Below are 19,913 nucleotides of genomic sequence, written 5' to 3' on the forward strand. Positions count from 1 at the left end.
GACTTATTTATGATTTACAGAGACCCAACAATTCCCCCGTAGAGTACGGTGGCAACGAAAACCTTCACTATAACAGACAGGAACATCAGACAGACCCAGCTCTGTGGAGGACGGACTGTGCCTGGATTTTAAATAAATGTTGTTTACAGCACAATAACATCTAATGTGATGAAAAAGTATAATCATCAGTATGTGTAATTTCCCACAGCTTGAAAATATTACAAATTTGATGGTAGGAACCCTGCTGTTCACCCATTATTCCTGAAAAAATATCACTGCAGCTTTAAGTAGACAGTATTTACCTAAGTCAATAAGGAGTTAACTTATTGCCATCAGTTAAATGCAACACTGACACTTAAATGGTTTGGCCTGTACCACCCCAAATCATGTTTGGCTCAAAAGGCTTTACAGTCTCTTCAGCATACAACACCTACTATCCATAGATGGTTAAAGAAAACATTCAGGGCGCACTCACACTGTCCTTCCGCACCGCGCCCCGGGCTTTAGGGTACTTGTCCCCCCTCCCTCTCCCCCCGCGCCCCAGCCCCATTTGTACTCACACTACCTGGGCCTCGCGCAAATGCTTCTTGCTGTCCATACGTCATCACGCTGTAACACGTCACACACATTGATTGCGTGTGTGTGGCTTTGTATACAAATCTTTCCATAGACCTCGGAGTTTTTGTGCGTCTTGTCGACTGTTTTTGAATCTTTTCATCGACCAAATCTGCAGTAAACACTCCACCTCCGCATCACACCAACGTGAACCTTTCGCCGCCATTGTTGTTGTTGTTAAATGTCCGCGCATGGTCCCTCCTTCTATTTTCTATGTCCGAACAGGCGCACATACTGCTACCACCGTAGGGCTCGTGCTCGTGCTCGTGCTCGTGCTCGTGCTCGTGCTCGTGCTCGTACATGTGCGAACAGCTCTACAAAAGCCCACCTCTTTCAAGCGGGCCGTCCATGTCCGCAGTTATGCGCGGAGCGGGTGCACTCACACTGCTTAAACGTACTAGGCTTTAGCTGAAAAAATGGTTTTGGCCCGGTACAGAAGGACAGTGTGAGTGCGCCCTTAATGGAGAAATAGGACTAATAGATATTCACATTACTTGACAAAAAGCCAGAAGAACATTGCACACACCGGCAAACCAAAACAATGCCTGAAGTGTTGACTGAATTCCAATTGCAGCCACACAGTCCCATTACAGAGAGTCACCGGCTTTATCGTTAAAGCCCATATTTGAACACTTCTGGCTTTGACAACTCCCAGTGGCATCGAAAAAGACACTGCAGCAGAAAGCAATTCGCACCAATTATTCAATTTCTTCCTTTCTGCACCACAGCAATATTGGCTGTAATGTTCATGTCATTTTTGTTTTCAAAGTGCTTCCCTCGTCCGAGTCACTTTGCCACAGGCTCGAGCTGAGCGGCGAGCGTGTGTTGTTCGGCTGTTGATGGGAACAAGACAGGACATGAGGATGTCGCGTGAGCCTCCTCCTCTTTTGTGCTTCGTCCTGGAGCGCTGTGGCACAAAGGTGACGTGCCACAGGGAATGCATGCTGCATGTTGCAGTTGATATTTTTTACCTTTTCAGAAACACATGATTGCTTGCACACATTCACCTTTAAGTCTTATGGAGCTAATTCACCTGTGTTGTTTGGCCTTTGCTTCCTGCGCCTGTTTCAGTAAATCAAAGATCAGATGTCGGTTGATGTGATGAACTTACTGTAGGTCTAAAGGTCTATTTCAGAAAGGCCCTCAAATGATAATAATAATAATTCTCCGGGCAATGAGCTGCTCTAGTCACACATGGGCTAAGTCAGTTTACACAGACTAGGCTAGCAGTGTGTAAAGAGTTTAATGTCCAGGGGGGGTGGATGACGTCTTGGTGTTCTTGGTAGTGATGTTACTTGCCATGGGGAAGTCTTCCCTCTGTTTAAAGGAAACTCGTGTTTTGTTGTTGTGGGTTTTCACGTCGTTTTAGGCGCCATTGCTTCCTACTTTATCCCATTTACGGGGCAAAAGCCACTGCAGTGGCGTGGGCAGTTATAACCAACGGAGCATGCTCAGACGCGTAACCCGATAATACTCCGCAAACGCTGTTTACATGCATGAAAACTCAGACTACTGAAGGAGTTCTCTAGGTCTGTTAACCGGGGTATGAAAACTCTGATTTTACCCGAGGTACGGTGTGTACATGCCGTTTGACTGTAGCCTTAACCCGAATATAATCAGGTTTTTAAACTGCATGTAAACACACTGCGGTGATGTAAATAATGAAACATTATAGACCTCTTCTTCAGCCTGTCATTATCACAGCACCCACTGTATGAAAAGGTAATAATTCATGAATGCAGCAGTCGCTCCTGATCACTTGCAAATGACAGGAGGGAACAGTCCGCCCTGAAGGTCACATCGGAGAAACCAATCAGAGCACAGTGTCTGGATGTGAAAGTCATGTTTTTAAAGTAGCCTCATATTTGAAAGAAAATCTATGTCTCCAAACATCCAGAACCACAGCTCACTAAGTGTTTCAGCAGAGCTAAAAGAAGCACAGCCAGGTCAGCCTGAGGATTTCTGTCTGTAGCGTGGACCTCCTGCTGGGCGGGGAAGGTCAGCGTTGCCCTCCAACTCCATCTTCCCTCACTTCCACTCCTCCTCTTGCCTTCTGTCCTTTGTCAACCTTCTCTCTCTCTCTCCTACTTTCTGTCATGTTGTCTCACTCTCAATGTCTAGATCAGGGTTGCTCAACATATTCTCGCCTGTGACCTATTTTTTTAGGTCCTAAAAAAATTGTAATGACACCAAAATGTAGAGATCCTGACATTGGAGCATTGCATGTTCAAACTCCAAATGCATTGTATCTAAATTGGGATATATTTGAATAAACATGAGAAAGAACATAAGAAGCAGAGATCTAATACCGAAACCCTCAAAGCAATTTCAGTCAAAAGCAACTGGACTTGGTTCTTCGTCAGGAAGACGTTTCACCTCTCATCCAAGAGGCTTCATCAGTTCATGTACACATCTGACCAGGCTGGGACTGGACCAGGACCAGGACCAGGACCAGGCTGGGACTGGTCCAACTAACTGGTGTGAGAACTTTTGTGAACTTTTGTGAACAGTTGTTCTTTAACCTCAAAGAACAACTGTTCACAAATGTCCTCCTGTGACCCCAACGACTGTCGTTCAGACTCAATAGAGCACTAACGAAGCCGAAACCAACTACCCACCAACGACTGCCACTCTAACGACGGTCGTTGGCACTTGGAGCACAAAAGGTTCCAGTGACATCATCGGCCTTGTGAGAGGTTAAATACCTGGATCTCACACCAGTTAGTTGGTCCAGTCCCAGACTGGTCCTGGTCTTGGTCCTAGTCCTGGTCCAGTCCCAGCCTGGTCAGATGCGTACATGAACTGATGAAGCCTCTTGGATGAGAGGTGAAACGTCTTCCTAGACAAATAACCAAGTCCAGTTGCTTTTGCCTGAAATTGCTTTGAGGATAAAGACGTCCTGGACGAATGAGAACATTCACAGGCGTAATACCTAAAAGTTTCCTGTACTCTTTAATTAGAGGCTCAGGGTTTTCATTTAATAAATTTAAGCACGTTGAAGAAATGTAATATTTTCCCCACATCAGAAAGTACGTTTTCTGTCCATAGAAAGAAATCTTAAACCCCCCAACACTCTTATCCTCTTGTATCAATCAGTGTAAAGCATCACCGACTGGGTGAGTAGGGAAATGTGAGCGTGCGTTCCTACGCAGTATGGAAAAGTATGGAATCCTGAGTGTATTTCTTAGTAACATCAGTGGCATGATAGGACTTTTGAGTGCTCAAGTTGTAGGAGTTTGCACATTGGCAGCAGGAGGTAACTGCTCACAGACGGCAGTGCAGCTTTATACTCAGGAGAGTTTGCAGAAAGTCAAACAGAACGGCTGTCCCGCTGTGACTCATCGTTTTTCTTCATCCTCGTTAAGCAATGACTACTAGAACGTGTATCAGGTTTTAACTTTCTGCAGCCTGGATGTTCTAAGAGTCTTTTTGACACGTATTAGGACAAAAAGTTTTCTCAGAGCAGGTTATACAGGTTGAAACTCTGTGAAAGTGTCATTAAAGCTTTTCTGGCACCCTCAAAAACCTGGAGTAGCACCCAAGGGCTCTTAAATATAGACAGTTGAGCTTGAGGTCAAGCCAGGAATGGACAACTATCTCTCCTTTTCCTGTTGCTTGTTTACCCTTCAGCCTTATTTGGTGAGGAGATAAAGTTTGGGTCCACTGGAGGCTCCTTTGCCACAGTGCTGTGTTCTTTCTGGGCGTACTCACACTGTCCTTCCGCACCGCGACCCGGGCTTTAGGGTACTTGTCCCCCCTCCCTCTCCCCCCGCGCCCCAGCCCCGTTTGTACTCACACTGCCTGGGCCTCGGCCAATGCTTCTTGCTGTCCATATGTCATCACGCTGTAACACGTCACACGCATTGATCGCGTGTGTGTGGCTTTGTTTACAAATCTTTCCACAGACCTCAGAGTTTTTGTGCGTCTTGTCGACTGTTTTTGAATATTTTCATCCGACCAAATCTGCAGTAAACACTCCACCTCCGCATCACACCAACATGAACCTTTCACCGCCATTGTTGTTGTTGTTAAATGTCCCATTTAAGTGTACTGTTTAACTGTAATTTGAGAATGTTTGGGACCTTGCCGCCATTGTTTTTCACTGACCAAGCACCGTCGTTTCGTTGCCGTCATTGGCTGTAGTTCACATTTCATGGCTCTGATTGTTAGTAGGTCTGCTCTTCACCGTTGTTAACACCTCTTCGAAATCAAATATAAACCGAGAGGGCCCAGACTAAAACGCATTTGCAATTAGTCTGGTGATGCCAGGCTAAAGAACATCGACACCGGACGAAAACAGCTCCTCGTCTACCATGTTCTTAAAAATCATAACAGCCATCTTCGGGAGTTTTTATGTTGAGTTTTCTGGTGGTTGGCATCCATAGGCATTACCGCCATCTGCTGGACTCTCCCTTGCCCCATCTTTTCCGACATTGTCACGTGTAAAATGGTTTAAGACCAAAAAGTTCCTGAATGTAGTGCATGTGTAAATAGTGAAAATCACTGGCGGTGCCTCAGAGGTGTCCCCGTAATTCACCGGGAACTATGGAGCAATTAACCCTGTCAATTTGAGTGAGGCCACACGGTGGTGTGGTGGCGACCCCGACCCCAGGATAAGCGGCTGAAGATGAATGAATGAGCCCTCGCTTTTCCTCATGTTTGTTCAGTCAAGCTCTTTCATATAGGGAGGCACTGACAGACAGTGAAGCCTCTATTCACTCAATAACATTGCCTGTTGTAATTGTACGTTTCACTTTTTGGCATATTGCAGGTATCAAACAATGAAATGACATGGCAGGCTACAAATGTCTCTTGATAACATTTTGTCATTGTACAATGCGCCCCCAAAAAAGAATGGCAGTCCATCACCATGTGGTACCAGAATACATACTCTTGTGTGTATCAAAATAGCTTTCGTCCTTATTTTTAACCGTATTTGACTGTTCGTGCCCTTTCGACTGTAACTTCCATTTATCGTCTCTGTCAGGTAAGACAGCAAAGTGCTTTCTATGACGCGTGTGATTTTTTTTTACTCCCTTCCTTTTGGGATGATTTCAAGCCATGTTCCTTTTCAGCACCACTTTGCAAGTCATTACTGGTTCAATGGACGGCTTTAGGTAGCTTTTGGTAGCTTTAGGTATCGAGATTCAAAGCAGAAACTTCAGTTTACTCACCTGTCTCTTTCTCAAGGCCACCACTGCCCACTCATGAATGTCACCAGTTTGTCCTTCATAATCTGAATGTTTCCATCTTATCCTCGAAATATCCGTTCTTGCTCTGAGGCTCGTTTTGCACAAGATGTACATCAATTACTTCAAAATCATAGTTGCAGAAGAGATTGATATGGATTTATTCATGAAAGCAAGCAACAGACGTCCTTATTCATCAGAAGAACACACACACACACACACACACACAAAGGCCATGAAATACACACACATGTGCCAAACAGGACCTATATACATGCAATTAATGGAGAGAAGTTAGAGCGAGGGGGCTGCCAAATGGATCGGCACCAAAGCTTGGGGGTTCAGTGCCTTGCTCAACAGCACATTGGCAGTGCCCAGGAGATGAACTGGCACCTCTCCACACACACACACACACACACACACACACAGGCGGCAAACAGCACCTGTGTACATGCAGTTAATGGAGAGATGTCAGAGCGAGGGGGCTGCCAATGGCTCAGCGCCCCGATCAGTTGAGGGTTCGGTGCCTTGCTCAACAGCACCTAGGCAGTGCCCAGGAGATGAAGTGGCACTTCTCCACACACACACGCACACACACACACACACACACACACACACACACACACACATGCACCAAACAGGACCTGTATACATGCATTTAATGAAGAGATGTCAGAGCGAGGGGGCTGCCAATGGCTCAGCGCCCGATCAGTTGAGGGTTCGGTGCCTTGCTCAACAGCTACTCGGCAGTGCCCAGGAGATGAACTGGCACCTCTCCACACACACACACGCACACACACACACACACACACACACACACACAGAGGCCCGAAATACACACACATGCGCCAAACAGGACCTATATACATGCAATTAATAAAGAGATGGCAGAGCGAGGGGGCTGCCAAATGGATCGGCACCTTGGGGGTTCAGTGCCTTGCTCAACAGCACCTTGGCACCTCTCCAGCCACCAGTCCACGCTCCATTCATGGTCCATACAGGGACTCGAACCGCCTACAGTTCCCAAACGAGTCACCTATGGACTCTCTTATAGCCGTACAATTTAGAGCAATCATTTTTTTCACAATCGTCGTCTTTGCTACAGAAGGTAAACAGTCGTCTGCATTCGTTGAAAATCCACCCTGAAGCCATGCTTTGCCTTTTTCCTCACAGACACACATGTTCAGACGACACACTGCACACTCTCTGTTGGTGCTTATTACCCTGCTCACATAAAACCCAGGCTGCTGTTCAAGGCGTAATCTCTCTTATTTAGGTTCAACACCGTGTTTTTATATACGCCTGGGAAGTTCACAGCGTTCACAGAATGTTAAAATGCTGTAATAAAGTAGCACGGCTTTGTTTTTATTTGACAGTTAATGTGAGCCCTGTTCTTCCATGTGTTGTTTGTACAATTGTACAAATGTGCTCAATTACAGTGACTTACAATAAGGCAGCAGTAAAATGTGTTTACATAACGGGTGCTTTGCAGGGTTTGAATAAACTCTGCATCATTTAGTGGTTCATGTGATCGTGGGCTCGTTGCTCAGCTGTTGTCGTGCACTTAAGTGTTAAATCTGCGTGGTTTTAGTTATGAGCAGACCAGTTAAGAGAGAAGCTCTGATCATTTTTGTTTGATCCGTCAACCTTTTCATGTTGTGTTGCCGACTTGAAAGCCACACAGATGACTCAGAGACCCCTAATTTGTTTGCTTTGGTGAGGTGAAAACAATTCTATTTGATCTTAAAGGGCACAAAAAAATGTGCACAGAAGACTGAAACAGGGCAGAAAGAAAGGACCTCAAAGACAAAGGACTGAAAAAATGTGCTATCGCTTGAAAAGCTGAGCATAAAAGCGATAAGAATGATTATAAACTGCATTCTGGGCAGTTGTTTACGTTGAATAGTTCGTTTTTCAATGCCTGGTGAATGGCAGAATGCAGAAAAGTCGGTTTTACTTGGCTAAAATCACAGGAACAGTGATCATGTTTATTTCTGATGAGTCGTTTTAAAGAAAGGTTTGAAATTGCTAAAATTAGTTTGTGAGGTATGAACAATTCAGTGGGTGGCTGTGGTTCAGGAGGTAGAGCGGGTTGTGGTAAATTGGCAGCTTCTTCAGGCTTCATGTCAAAGTGATCTTAACCCCAGAGTGTGTGAGGATGTAGAAAGTATTGTAAAAGCACCTTGAGTCGTCAAAAGACTATAGAGGCGCTAAATAAGTACAAGTCCATTTAGCATTTAACAATTCAGGAATGTGTGTGCAGAGCTCTTGAGCTTCAGCGGCTCACTAGCATTATTTCTACCAAAGAGGCCATTTTCAAAGGGTTGAGGATCCTCCCGCGGCCATTCAACCCATGCTTGCAAAGGCTCAAATGGTTTCCCATAGGACAGGGAAGCCTGGAAAAAGGTGTTGTTTACCTTAATAACATGTTGGAGCTGTAGAGCCTTTAGTCTGCAGCTCTTCATCTAATCATCAGTGTGGCTGTTTCTTCTTGTAACATTCATCCCACTGACCAACGGGTGCCACATGCATCCATATCATGTTCCGTTGACCAATTTTATTTAAAAATAGCACCAATAACACATTTCTGCAAACACCAAAAAAACAACCAACAACATTTTTTCCATAGCTGCTTCACAAAAAAAAGCCTCCAGCTAGTGGCTAGTGGAAGGCTTTTAATGTGAAGCAGCATCAGCAGCAGGAAGGGATGTGCCTTCCCAATTAATACAGCTAATATGAAGCTTCAGGCTACACGGTGTAGTGATTAGTGATTAGCACTGTCGCCTCACAGCGAGAAGGTTGCAGGTTCGCATCCCGGCTGGGGCCCTTCTGTGTGGAGTTTGCATGTTCTCCCCGTGTCTGCGTGGGTTTTCTCCGGGTTCTCCGGTTTCCTCCCACAGTCCAAAGACGTGCAGGTGTTCGGTTCATTGATGACTCTAAATCACCCGTAGGTGTGAATGGTTGTCTGTCTCTGTTCGTCTCTATGTGCCCTGCGATAGACTGGCGTCCTGTCCAGGGTGTACCTCACGCCCGATGTCAGCTGGGATCGGCTCCAGCCCCCTGCGACCCCGACAGGGACAAGCGTTTGAAGATGAATGAATGAATGAAATATGAAGCTTCAGTGTAGCTGAAAAGCAATCAGCAAACAGTGTGAACAGGAATGTATGAGTGCAACTAAGTGTCTACTCATACTTACCATTCGCGGCTAAAGTCTAGTTCAAGTCTGGTGTCAAACTCAGGCCCGTGGGCCAGATCTGGCCCGAGGTGTAATTATGTTTGGCCCGCAAGATCATATCAAGGTTCTGTGAGAGCTGGCCCGTGAGTATAAAGCACATACACGTCTACTTTTCTGTTGACAAACATGAGCATCCATGCTACCAGTCTCTGCAGACACACTGAATCCACCCCTCCCCAAAACTGGCCAAAAGAAAGATGGAGGACAGGAGCTTTCACGGCGGTGGGAGGCAGATGATCTGTGTCTGAAGGTAAAGAGCTGTTTGTCACCGTGGCTGTAACCAAAGAATCAAACAGAAGAAACACCACGACAAGAACAAGGAGCTGCACTGGAAAGCTTCAACGTTACACATCTGGAGAGAAGGGAACACATGCAACAAATACAGAGTTTGGAACGCAACTTTGTCCCAGTTTTAAATTTGGCCCACTGTGAATTGGAGTTTGACACCGCTGGTCTAGTTCGTCTGAAACGTGTGTCTTTGAGGGGTGAGGACATCTATAACCAAGAGGCAATCAAGCCGAGGCCGGGATCACTTCAAGTAACGTGAGCGCACGGCACAGATCACCTGGGCCTCGTGTGAGTGCGCCCTAAACCCCTCCTGCTCTGTGTTGTTGTTGCCTAGAAGTGATTTTTCCTTTAATTTCATTGAGTTTTTTTATAAGAATTAAATAAATAATCATCACAGTCCAAATTGATTACAGTCCCTCCAGCAGACCTCCTGATTAAATAAATCCTCTCTCTCACACACACACCTTGTATTTTCTAATTTTAAACAACCACGAGCCACGATAAATTGAATTGGTAACTCTGATGAGTGAGCATCCTGTTTCCACTCGGCCAAAGGTTTTCACTCCTCTTAACGATATATCCCAAGGGCTGAAATTCATTTCCTAAGAAACTCTAGCCATTTGGAGGAGATCTAGAAGGAATAGTTGAGCGAGGACAGCCACCCCCTCCAACTAAAGTTCTGTAATTGCAGAGGAAGGAAATGTTTGTACTTTTCTACAAGCCCCCGTTGATAGACCACCTCCTCAGGCCCGTGTTTCTTAGTCAAGTGAAAATTATTTTTATTTTGTGCTGGAGCCATGATGAGTCATACTGCTTGAGGTATATACAATGGACAGTTCTGGAAATGAAGTTACAGACCACAACACTTAACTTTCCTCTGCAACAGCAAAGTATAAAGAAAGTTTCAGCCCATTTAGTCAGTTGGACGTTCCTTCTAGTCCTTTTCTCCAACCTTGGCGTCAACCTTGTACTTCCACTGAAGTAGTCGCAGCCTCATCAATACTTTCTTTGGTAGAAAAAAGTCCAGTACATCTTAAACATTGGTGCTTAGAGCAACAGTGCAAAGTGAATCCATCAGAGCTTCGTCTGTTGCTTTGGAGAATAGTTCTTCTTTCTAAGCTCATGAGGGCAAAGAAAAGCAGATTGCTGACTCAACACGATAATGAAGCAGCAGGAAAGGGAGAGAGAGAGGTGAGGCGGGGGTTATGTTGATAGAGAAACAGAGAGCAAAGAAGGAATGAGAGGAAAACGGAATGACAGAGGTGTGTTTGATGCCAAGTTAATGATCGTTAGGGGTCACGATTAGTGCTCTGCTGGCTAGATTGCAAATCGGCATGTCTAAGAGTTCTTTATCTTTGTCTTCTTCTTTGGAACATTATGGTTTATAGACTGGCAGACAAACTGTCCCGTGGTTGGGACGTTGGGACGTCCGTGATGGTGTCCATGAACAAAACACAGAGCGTGTTTAAAGAGTGTTGCCGATTATCCCACCACCTCATTGCTGTCACTGTTGTCAGGCCACAACATGTCATTCTCCAGAGCATCTTCTGCAGTGTAATAACCAAGGTCATTTGTGAGAAACTAGCCGACAGCAAGAACTTCCGTTCAGAGTGAGGATGGGATAATGCCATCTGCAAAACTGCAAAAAATGATAAAGCATAGTCATTGTGTGCTCTACGAAAAGGAAGAAAGAAGCTGTGTGGGGAAAGGTGCTATTTCACACAGCAAATGGTATATATTTGACAGGTGTGGCTATTTTTACAGATGCGTTTACATTTTAATAAGTCGATCGACTCACACCCGGGTTGTCTCTTAAACATATCTACACCGTACCGTATCTACATTGACTGATGAGATCAGTCTGTGTGTGTCACCCGCTACCTCACTCGCTGCGCTGGGCAGAGAAATAAAGTCAAGGAATCAATTAAACACTGTTGATTTCTTCCCATAGAGCCGACATGAAAACTATCTTGGTTTCGTAAATTTCTGCTATTACTCGGCAGAGACCGTCTGTCGGCAGCCCGTCACCTACGAAGGCTTTGGTGTGACTAGCTTCGGTAGCTCACGTGTTACTTGTTATGTGTTTGTGTCACGGGGCTGACGGCATTATCTTCTTACAGTGCTTACATATTGTTCATGTCTTATCTGTCACTCTGTTGCTGTTTTGCCACTTACATAATGATTTGGCAAGACATCTGGTCTCACATGCGCGGCCAGATGTAAAATTCGGTCGTACATTCTCAAAATTGTGGTCGCAGTCTGGAGCCCCGGACCTATCTGGCTGCTGTTTTTACTCTTGCACCATTTGAGATTTTCTTTTCTGGAGTGTCAGCACATTTTAATGTAGTTGATGCTGCTGCTGCTGCTGGCTCCATGCTGAGTAGACCCACTCCTGGCTAATTAATATTAGCATATGAAGACCTTGACTGTTCACTTGCTGTTGATCCCAGTGAAAACAGCCTGCGAGTCTGTTGGGAAGGCCGAGCTCTCCTCCGTCTTTAATGAGCTACGGCCCACCGAGCAGCATATCAGCCAGATCTGGGTGTGCAAGATGAAAGTAGGTTCCAGCACAACGAAGCTGAAGGTAGCCGGGTCCTGTGGCTCCTTTCTGCTTGGCGATATCTGGAGGCGAGGAAAAGTAATGAGACCGTAGGACGGCGTCTAGTACCTCCTGGTTGACTGTGGAGAAAAGGAAACAAAGTGTTTTATCGGACCTTAGAGCTTGTGGCTCTGGATGTAATTGACTCAATTTGTCCAGGGAGAAGTTCCTCTCTGTGGATTTAAAAGTTGTGGACTGTAGAAACCGCCCGTTGACCGTACTATAAAGACAGCGAGAACCCCAATTCCCCCCTTCCCCCTGAGTCCGTCCTTTATTTTTCTCCCGGCTGCTTATTTGAACTGTCCTGACCTGCCCAGTTTCTGTGTTGATGCTGCGGGGTGTGAAGATATAAGCGAAGTTTCTAGTTACTAGATGGTGTGTTGTCCTGCATGTGAAGTTCTGCACCAATTAACCATCAACAATTGTTTGTCTAGACAAATCACAGTAATCTACCTAATCGACTTTTCCACATACTGTTACTAATGTTGTTGTTGTAATTGAATAAGCAGTTTACTTGTTCATCCGCAGCTTTGGAGTTCTTAAAATATACCCACTGGAGATAAGTTGACGTTATTTCAGTGAGTTTCTTTTCTACCCGGCTTCATAAAGACTCAAACTCTGCAGATGTGATGGCCAACCTTAGAGGTGCATTGTTGATAAAGTCACTCATTCACCTTGCCTCTATCAGCACTGACTTTACCAACATCATAAGACCACCATCGTCACATTTTCTCATTCTTTGACGTCTTTGTCGTTCTCTGAAGGCGTCTCACTGTGACAGCATAACAAAGCCCCTCCAGGCTGATGGGTAGAAAGTGTCAGGATCTTCTCTCTGTTTCTGTACGATCTGAGGTTGCTCAGCCAAATTAGTGTGCTCGGAGCGTTCCCCCTTCATCCCTTTGACTCTGCCTGATGATCCTCTCTCAGGGGACAGCAGCCAGCCTTTTAGCTACGTCTTTGTGGATTATTTGCTATGAAGCCTCAGTGCGATCTCAAGGTATGCCCGACTCTCCTCTCGCCCTTCTCCTTCACAGCAGAGGCTGCCTTGTTTGATGCCTCGGAAAGCTTCAAATGTAGTTTGAAGAGCACCCTTCACAGGTGAGGGCCTTGTCCCGAAAGTGACAGGTCTACTCTCTGGGAGTGTGTGACGGCGAGGTACTTTTCACCGTACTTGTCACATGAAAGTTCGACCTTGCCGCCGCTCCATAGGTCAATTTGACAGTCTTTGCGAAGAGCAATTGATTATGGTTCAAAGAGCCTTTTATCAACCGCTGGTAACGGCTGGCCAACGTTTAGAGAGAACAAGAACACCCGATTTGTCCTCTCCACTCACTGCGGAGGAGATGCTAACCGACAGGTGGAGAAATTTAGTGCGTGTGTGTGTGTGTTTGTGTGTCCACGCCCGACCGGCTTCCTGTGTGCAGACATTTCACGATTTAAGCTTCGCTGTGGAGTGTTTCAGCTGGAAAGGAAACAGACACCTCGTGACGTTGCAGCGTGACGTCTTGTTTTGTACGAGAGCGGCTGCCCTTTGCTGTTTATACCCGTCTCCTTGGCAACGGGTGAAGATGACTTGGGTTCCTTAGTACCAAAGCTGCATGGTGACCGCTCCCGCTGACACGTGAAAAAACATCCCCAGAGTCGTTTCTTTCTTTTCTCGCAGCGGGCGTCTCTGCCCTCTCAAACTCAATCTACCATGTTGCCCCCCCCCCCCCCCTTCCCATTGTATCATCTTTCTGACCTCGTCCATCTCTTTTACTCCTCTTCCCTCACTCTCACTTTATTCCCCTGATAGAGTTCATCTCATTTCTCATGTGTCCCTCTTTTCTTTCTTGTCTCATGAACCTTCTCTGCCCCGTTATCTACTATAGTTATGACTTTTCCCACCCTCTGTGCAGCAGAGTAGATAAAAACAAGGAAACTGTCCCTTTTTATCTCTTCTACAAGGCTGGCACTTCCTCATCAAGCTCTTCTGTTACACATGATCATCATCTAGTGTAACAAATATACATCGGTATAACATGAAAGATGCATTTTGACAGAGATGGTATTACATTAGTCCAAGGAGGTCAAAGATCAAAGTCTCAATGAGTTTCATAGTTTCTTTGAACAAGTTATGTCAATCGATCTCTTAAAAATCACAGCACACAAAGAAAACCTTGCACACTTTGTCCAGTTCCTCATGTTAAATGCAGATCTCGCACAGCCGTGATTCTGTGGCTCGTTATAACACATGAAAGAGTCAAGGGAAGTTTTACCAGACTTAGTTTTATATATTATTATAAAGTACTGGAAGCTTGTATCAGGAAGAACCGGATTAATCACGATGACGTTAATCGTGAAAAGCAGTTCAGTTTAATATGAAATTCAACACAGCTCAGAAATCGTTCATGACAGTTGTGAAATTAGAGTTCAACCAAACCTTTTTCAGTTTCCAACATGAGTTTGAGTGCTGATTTGTGAGCGCCAAGACAAGACTTGGACTTGGACTCTAGGTTAGAGACTTGACTCTGAATTGACTTTGACTCTAGACTCAGTCTTGATGTGAACTCTAGCTCAAATCTTTAGTCTTGACCTGAACTTTAGCTCAAAGACTTAAGTCTCGACTTGGACTCTAGCTCAAATCTTGAGTCTTGACCTGAACTCTAACTCAAAGACTTTGGACTTGACCTGAACTTCAGCTCAGAGGCTTCAGAATTGACCTGAACTTCAGCTCAAAGACTTTAGTCTTGACCTGAACTGTAGCTTAAAGACTTAAGACCTGACCTGGACTTTAGCTCAAAGACTTTAGTCTTGACCTGAACTCTAGCTCAAAGACTTTAGACTTGACCTGGACTCTAGCTCAAGTCTTGAGTCTTGACCTGAACTCTAGCTCAAAGACTTTAGACTTGACCTGGACTTTAGCTCCAAGACTTTAGTCTTGACCTGAACTCTAGCTCAAAGACTTTAGTCTCGACTTGAACTCTAGCTCAAAGACTTTAGACTTGACCTGAACTTTAGCTCAAAGACTTTAGACTTGACCTGAACTCTAGCTCAAATGTTTAGTCTTGACTTGGACTCTAGCTCAAATCTTGAGTCTTGACCTGAACTCTAGCTCAAAGACTTTGGACTTGACCTGAACTTCAGCTCAGAGGCTTTAGACTTGACCTGGACTCTAGCTCAAGTCTTGAGTCTTGACCTGAACTCTAGCTCAAAGACTTTAGACTTGACCTGGACTTTAGCTCCAAGACTTTAGTCTTGACCTGAACTCTAGCTCAAAGAATTTAGTCTCGACTTGAACTTTAGCTCAAAGACTTTAGACTTGACCTTAACTTCAGCTCAAAGACTTTAGACTTGACCTGAACTTTAGCTCAAAGACTTTAGTCTTGACCTGAACTCTAGCTCAAATATTGAGTCTTGACCTGGACTCTAGCTCAAAGACTTTAGTCTTGACCTGAACTCTAGCTCAAAGACTTTAGACTTGACCTGAACTCTAGCTCAAAGACTTGAGACAGTTAATGAACAACAAAGAAGTCATTATAAACCAAACTAACCTCTCTCTGTTTGTCCTCCTCCAGGTGCTCTCGCCATCCTGGTCCCCGAGCTGGACCTCGTCATCTCATTGGTCGGCTCAGTCAGCAGCAGTTTCCTGGCGCTGATCTTTCCTCCCATCCTCCAGATTCTAACTTTTCACTCGGAGGGCCTGTCGCCACTGGTGACCGTCAAGAACATGGTCATCAGTCTGATCGGGCTGATCGGGTTCCTCACGGGAACTTACATCGCCATCGTGGAGATCATCGCCCGTAACGGACTCAAACACGAAGAGACGTTCTCCTCCTACATGGTCCAGTGAGGAAGTGAAATGACTGTTGACAGATGGAAGAAACACACCCAGGACATTTAGGAACCATTTTGGGGCACATTTTTATTTGGTTTCTTCTTTACTTCGATGCTGTTGGATGTGGCGGCCATTAATCTATCGCGTATTTAAGCAGTGTGGAGCTGTAAGGATGTCGTGCGTGGTGTTGTGATTCATTATGTCACTGCGGTTCTACAGTGTCCTGTCATACGTGACATACTGCCAGTTACTCACGGTTCACCGAGTCCAGGAATTTAGTGCAATCTAATGATAACATAGTTCTGCTAAAAGCTAAATATTTCCTTTAAGTAGCTTCAAAATATTTGAAGAGGTTTTTAGAGGTAATTTATCATTGTACACAACCTGAATATATATATTGATGTTTAATCAAACTACCTCACAAAATGGTATCAATTTGGTCTTTTAGGACTTTTTTTAACATCCAGATTCAACACTGTTGCTGACATAGTGTGTACTTGTTACTCAAACAGCTTCTCGTTAAGAGCTTTTAGAGTTTGACCACCTCCACCTCGTTTAAAAAAAAAAAAAAAATCAACATTTTTTTGTTGCACTTTGATTTATGCCTTATTCAGTGGAACAGCGCACTCCTTAGACGTAGACAACACATCCACCAAATTTTAAATCAAGTCACTGTAACTTTCAAATTTACAGACTACTGAGTGTTTTTAACCAAACGGAATAAAGAATAGGGTTGAGTAACGAATCGGTTCTCAATTGGAAACGCTTAAAATTGAAACGAGAACCGTGAATTCCTTTGGGACTTGTGCTTTTCCATTTCGCTTATCGAATCCTGACAGTGTCGGAGCGCGTGCGTAGTGTTTACAACAGTACAACAGAAGTAAATTACTGATTTCAATAGACAACAAGCGTCTGTAGATCATGATTTAACATAGTAAGTCCCAGCAATAAGCTACGGATCTTGTAATCATGATATATTAGAGGAAGTGTTTACAGTTGTTATTTTTTTTATTTTGGTTAGTGTAATGCCCTTATGTACAAAAAAGCGACAAAATCATTATTTCGAAGGAAGGAACGGCTTTTTAGTTCTCTCTCGTTGGGCTGTACCCAGTTTGGAGGAGGCTGTTCTGTAACAAATATTCTTTTTTTTATTTTTTAAATCAGACTCCCACAGAAAGGAACACATTAGTGCACTAGTGTGATCCATGTCTGTCACCACCAGCGAGATCATCGCTGTCAAGATGTCCTGGAAAATCTCTAGGTTAAGCAGAAGGCAGGAGATAAAGTTCTTATCTCGGAGCCTGAAGCTGGCAGCCGCCTCTGGCTCGCTCAGACTCACCCTGGGTCGGGGTCCGTCTGTGTTTTTCCATCCTGGAAACCAGAGTGAAAAAGAGGAGCGCTCACTCTGCAGCGACCCAGTTTTCCCCAGAAATGAACTGACGCACACTGACGGACAAAATGATCAAAACGAACGACTGCTCGACTTTGAGAATGGCAGTCGAATGAGAGGTCTCCGACTGAGGGGTTTCCGACTGAGGGGTCTCTGATTGAGGGTTATCCGACTGAGGGTTCTCTGACTGAGGGGTCTCGGACTGAGGGGTCTCGGACTGAGGGGTCTCTGACTGAGGGTTCTCTGACTGAGGGGTCTCGGACTGAGGGGTCTCCGACTGAAGCGTCTCCGACTGAAGGATTCTCTGACCGGGGGGTCTCCGACTGAGGGGTCTCTGACTGAGGGTTCTCTGATTGAGGAGTCTCCGACTGAAGGTTCTCTGATTGAGGGGTCTCCGACTGAAGGGTCTTTGACTGAGGGTTCTCTGGTTGAGGAGTCTCCAACTGAGGGGTCTCCGACTGAGGGGTCTCCGACTGAGAGGTCTCCGACTGGGGGGTCTCCGACTGAGGGTTCTCTGATTGAGGGGTCTCCGACTGAAGGGTCTCCGACTGAGGGGTCTCCGACTGAAGGGTCTCGGACTGAGGGTTCTCTGATTCAGGCGTCTCCAATGAGGGGTCTCGGACTGAGGGGTCGCGGACTGAGGGGTCTCTTATTGAGGGTTCTCCGACTGAGGGTTCTCTGACTGAGGGGTCTCGGACTGAGGGTTCTCGGACTGAGGGGTCTCGGACTGAGGGGTCTCCAACTGAGGGGTCTCGGACTGAAGGGTCTCCGACTCAGGGGTCTCCAACTGACTAGTCTCCCGTCGCCGTCGTCGTTGTCGTAGTAACCTAAATCACGGAATGCTGGAACACCTGGCTCACGTAAAAAAAACACCTCAATCAAAGGGAAAATAGAGAATATTTATATTTTATTACGTTTGATTATTTTTACTTTTATTTTTTACCCACTGCATATTTTTGGTTGCTTTTCTTGCACAAACCAGGATCGATAAGCACAATGAGAATCAATCACGTAAAAACACTCGACCCCCCCAAAAAATCACATTTTCCAAACAAAACATCGAACATTAGACTTTAGTTACCCTCTGTCGGAGCTCTTCTGTGTAAAACACTTTTCTTGTCTTTGAAACTTTTATTTTTTTGATCCAATTCCTTTTTTTTTAAATGTGTTTTTATGTTTTAGTGTATTTACTAAATTAACGGTGTTTCTGAATAGTTTTTTTTATTATTTTATTCAACAGCACGCATTTTTAAGACTTACAAAGTAACCTTAAAAATGTCATTTTGCTTTAATTCCAGAGAGGCTCGGCGTGTAATATAATGTAATATGTATGTAATATAAAACACATGGTTGAACTCAAAGCTGTAGGTGCGACATTCATGAAATAACCCCCCATCCGTGTGCTTACGTAAGCAGTCACCGGCCGACACGTCCTGTAGGTGAAGCTTCTCTCCCGCTGTCTGTCCTCGCTGTTTCTGTGGCGGTGTGACGAGGACTCTGTCTCTTTAAACTCACAGCGCTGAGCCTTATGTGTGACGCATTCTGATCAGCTGTTGCTTTCAATCACAGTTGAAGTTGTACTTGTGTATATATCCATTTGTTGAACACGTAAACGTCTGCACACACACAAAGTTTAATGTTATTTAACATTTTTCTCCCGTGCTGAAACAGTTTGAATGAGATTTTCTGGACACTTTAAGAAGAGAAGGATGATGATGATGATGATGATGATGATGATGATGATGATGATGATGATGATGATGATGATGATGATGATGGTGATGATGGTGATGTTGTTGCAGCTACCCAAAGAAAACTAATTCCACTTTGCTCTCGTGCATTTAAGGCTGCGATCAATAATGATTTTTACCGTCACTGTTTTGCAATAAATCAGTTGTTTAGAGCAAACGCTGATGTCAACGCGTCGTCCTGATGTTTTAACCGCAGTTTAAAAAAAAAGCTGAATCTGTATTTGATCAATTAGTTCAAACAGAAGAACCCATTTTTATCACTTTCATTTCCTAATTCCTATATTAATAAATGACATTCAAAGGATGCACATGTGCTTCGCTGTCTTTTTTAGGTGGCTGTCGAAAATATAATTGTTGTTTTGGTTTCGTTACGGTCTAACCCGCCTGGTTTGATGCTTTGTTACACACGTCCTCAAAGCAATTTCAGTCCAAAGCAACTGGACTTGGTTATTTGTCTAGGAAGACGTTTCACCTCTCATCCAAGAGGCTTCATCAGTTCATGTACGCATCTGACCAGGCTGGGACTGGACCAGGACCAGGACCAGGCTGGGACTGGTCCAACTAGCTGGTGTGGAGATCCAGGTATTTAACCTCTCACAAGGCCGATGATGTCACTGAGACCCTTTGTGCTCCAAGTGCCAACGACCGTCGTTAGAGTGACAGTCGTTGGTGGGAAGTAGGTCTGGACTTTGTTAGGGCGCACTCACACTGTCCTTCCACACAGTGCCCCGGGCTTTAGGGTCCTTGTCCCCCCCTCCAGGCCCGTTTGTACTCACACTACCTGGGCCTCTGCGAATGCTTCTTGCTGCCTACACGTCATCACGCCGTAACACGTCACACGCATTGATGACGTCATGGCGATGCGTGGCTTTGTTTACAAATCGCTCCGTAGACCTCTGAGTTTTTGTGCGTCTTGTCGACTGTTTTTGAATCTTTTCATCGACCAAATCTGCAGTAAACACTCCACCTCCGCATCCCACCCTGTCCGAGTGTGAGAGGGTTTAAAATACACAGGAGGATCTTCAACAA

The 19,913-nt window shown here is 45.0% G+C and overlaps 1 protein-coding gene across 2 annotated transcripts in view; it reads left to right on the forward strand.

The window, feature by feature from the left end:
* slc36a1 (solute carrier family 36 member 1) overlaps window positions 1-19,118 on the forward strand; it is a 57,988-nt gene extending 38,870 nt beyond the window's left edge. Inside the window, exons 12-13 of one of the 2 annotated variants that reach the window (XR_014593235.1) lie at window positions 15,484-17,477; window positions 17,508-19,118. Coding sequence is in view for 1 of the 2 variants with exons in the window: in XM_083915105.1 (XP_083771231.1) it covers window positions 15,484-15,758 (275 nt within the window). In the remaining variant the exon portion in view is untranslated. Of the gene's footprint in view, window positions 1-15,483 lie in introns of both variants that reach the window. The other variant, XM_083915105.1, reaches the window with a different exon arrangement.
* Window positions 19,119-19,913: the final 795 nt, after the last annotated feature.

This window comes from Echiichthys vipera (assembly GCF_963691815.1).
Source record: "Echiichthys vipera genome assembly, chromosome: 6".
Taxonomy (NCBI): Eukaryota; Metazoa; Chordata; class Actinopteri; order Perciformes; family Trachinidae; genus Echiichthys; species Echiichthys vipera.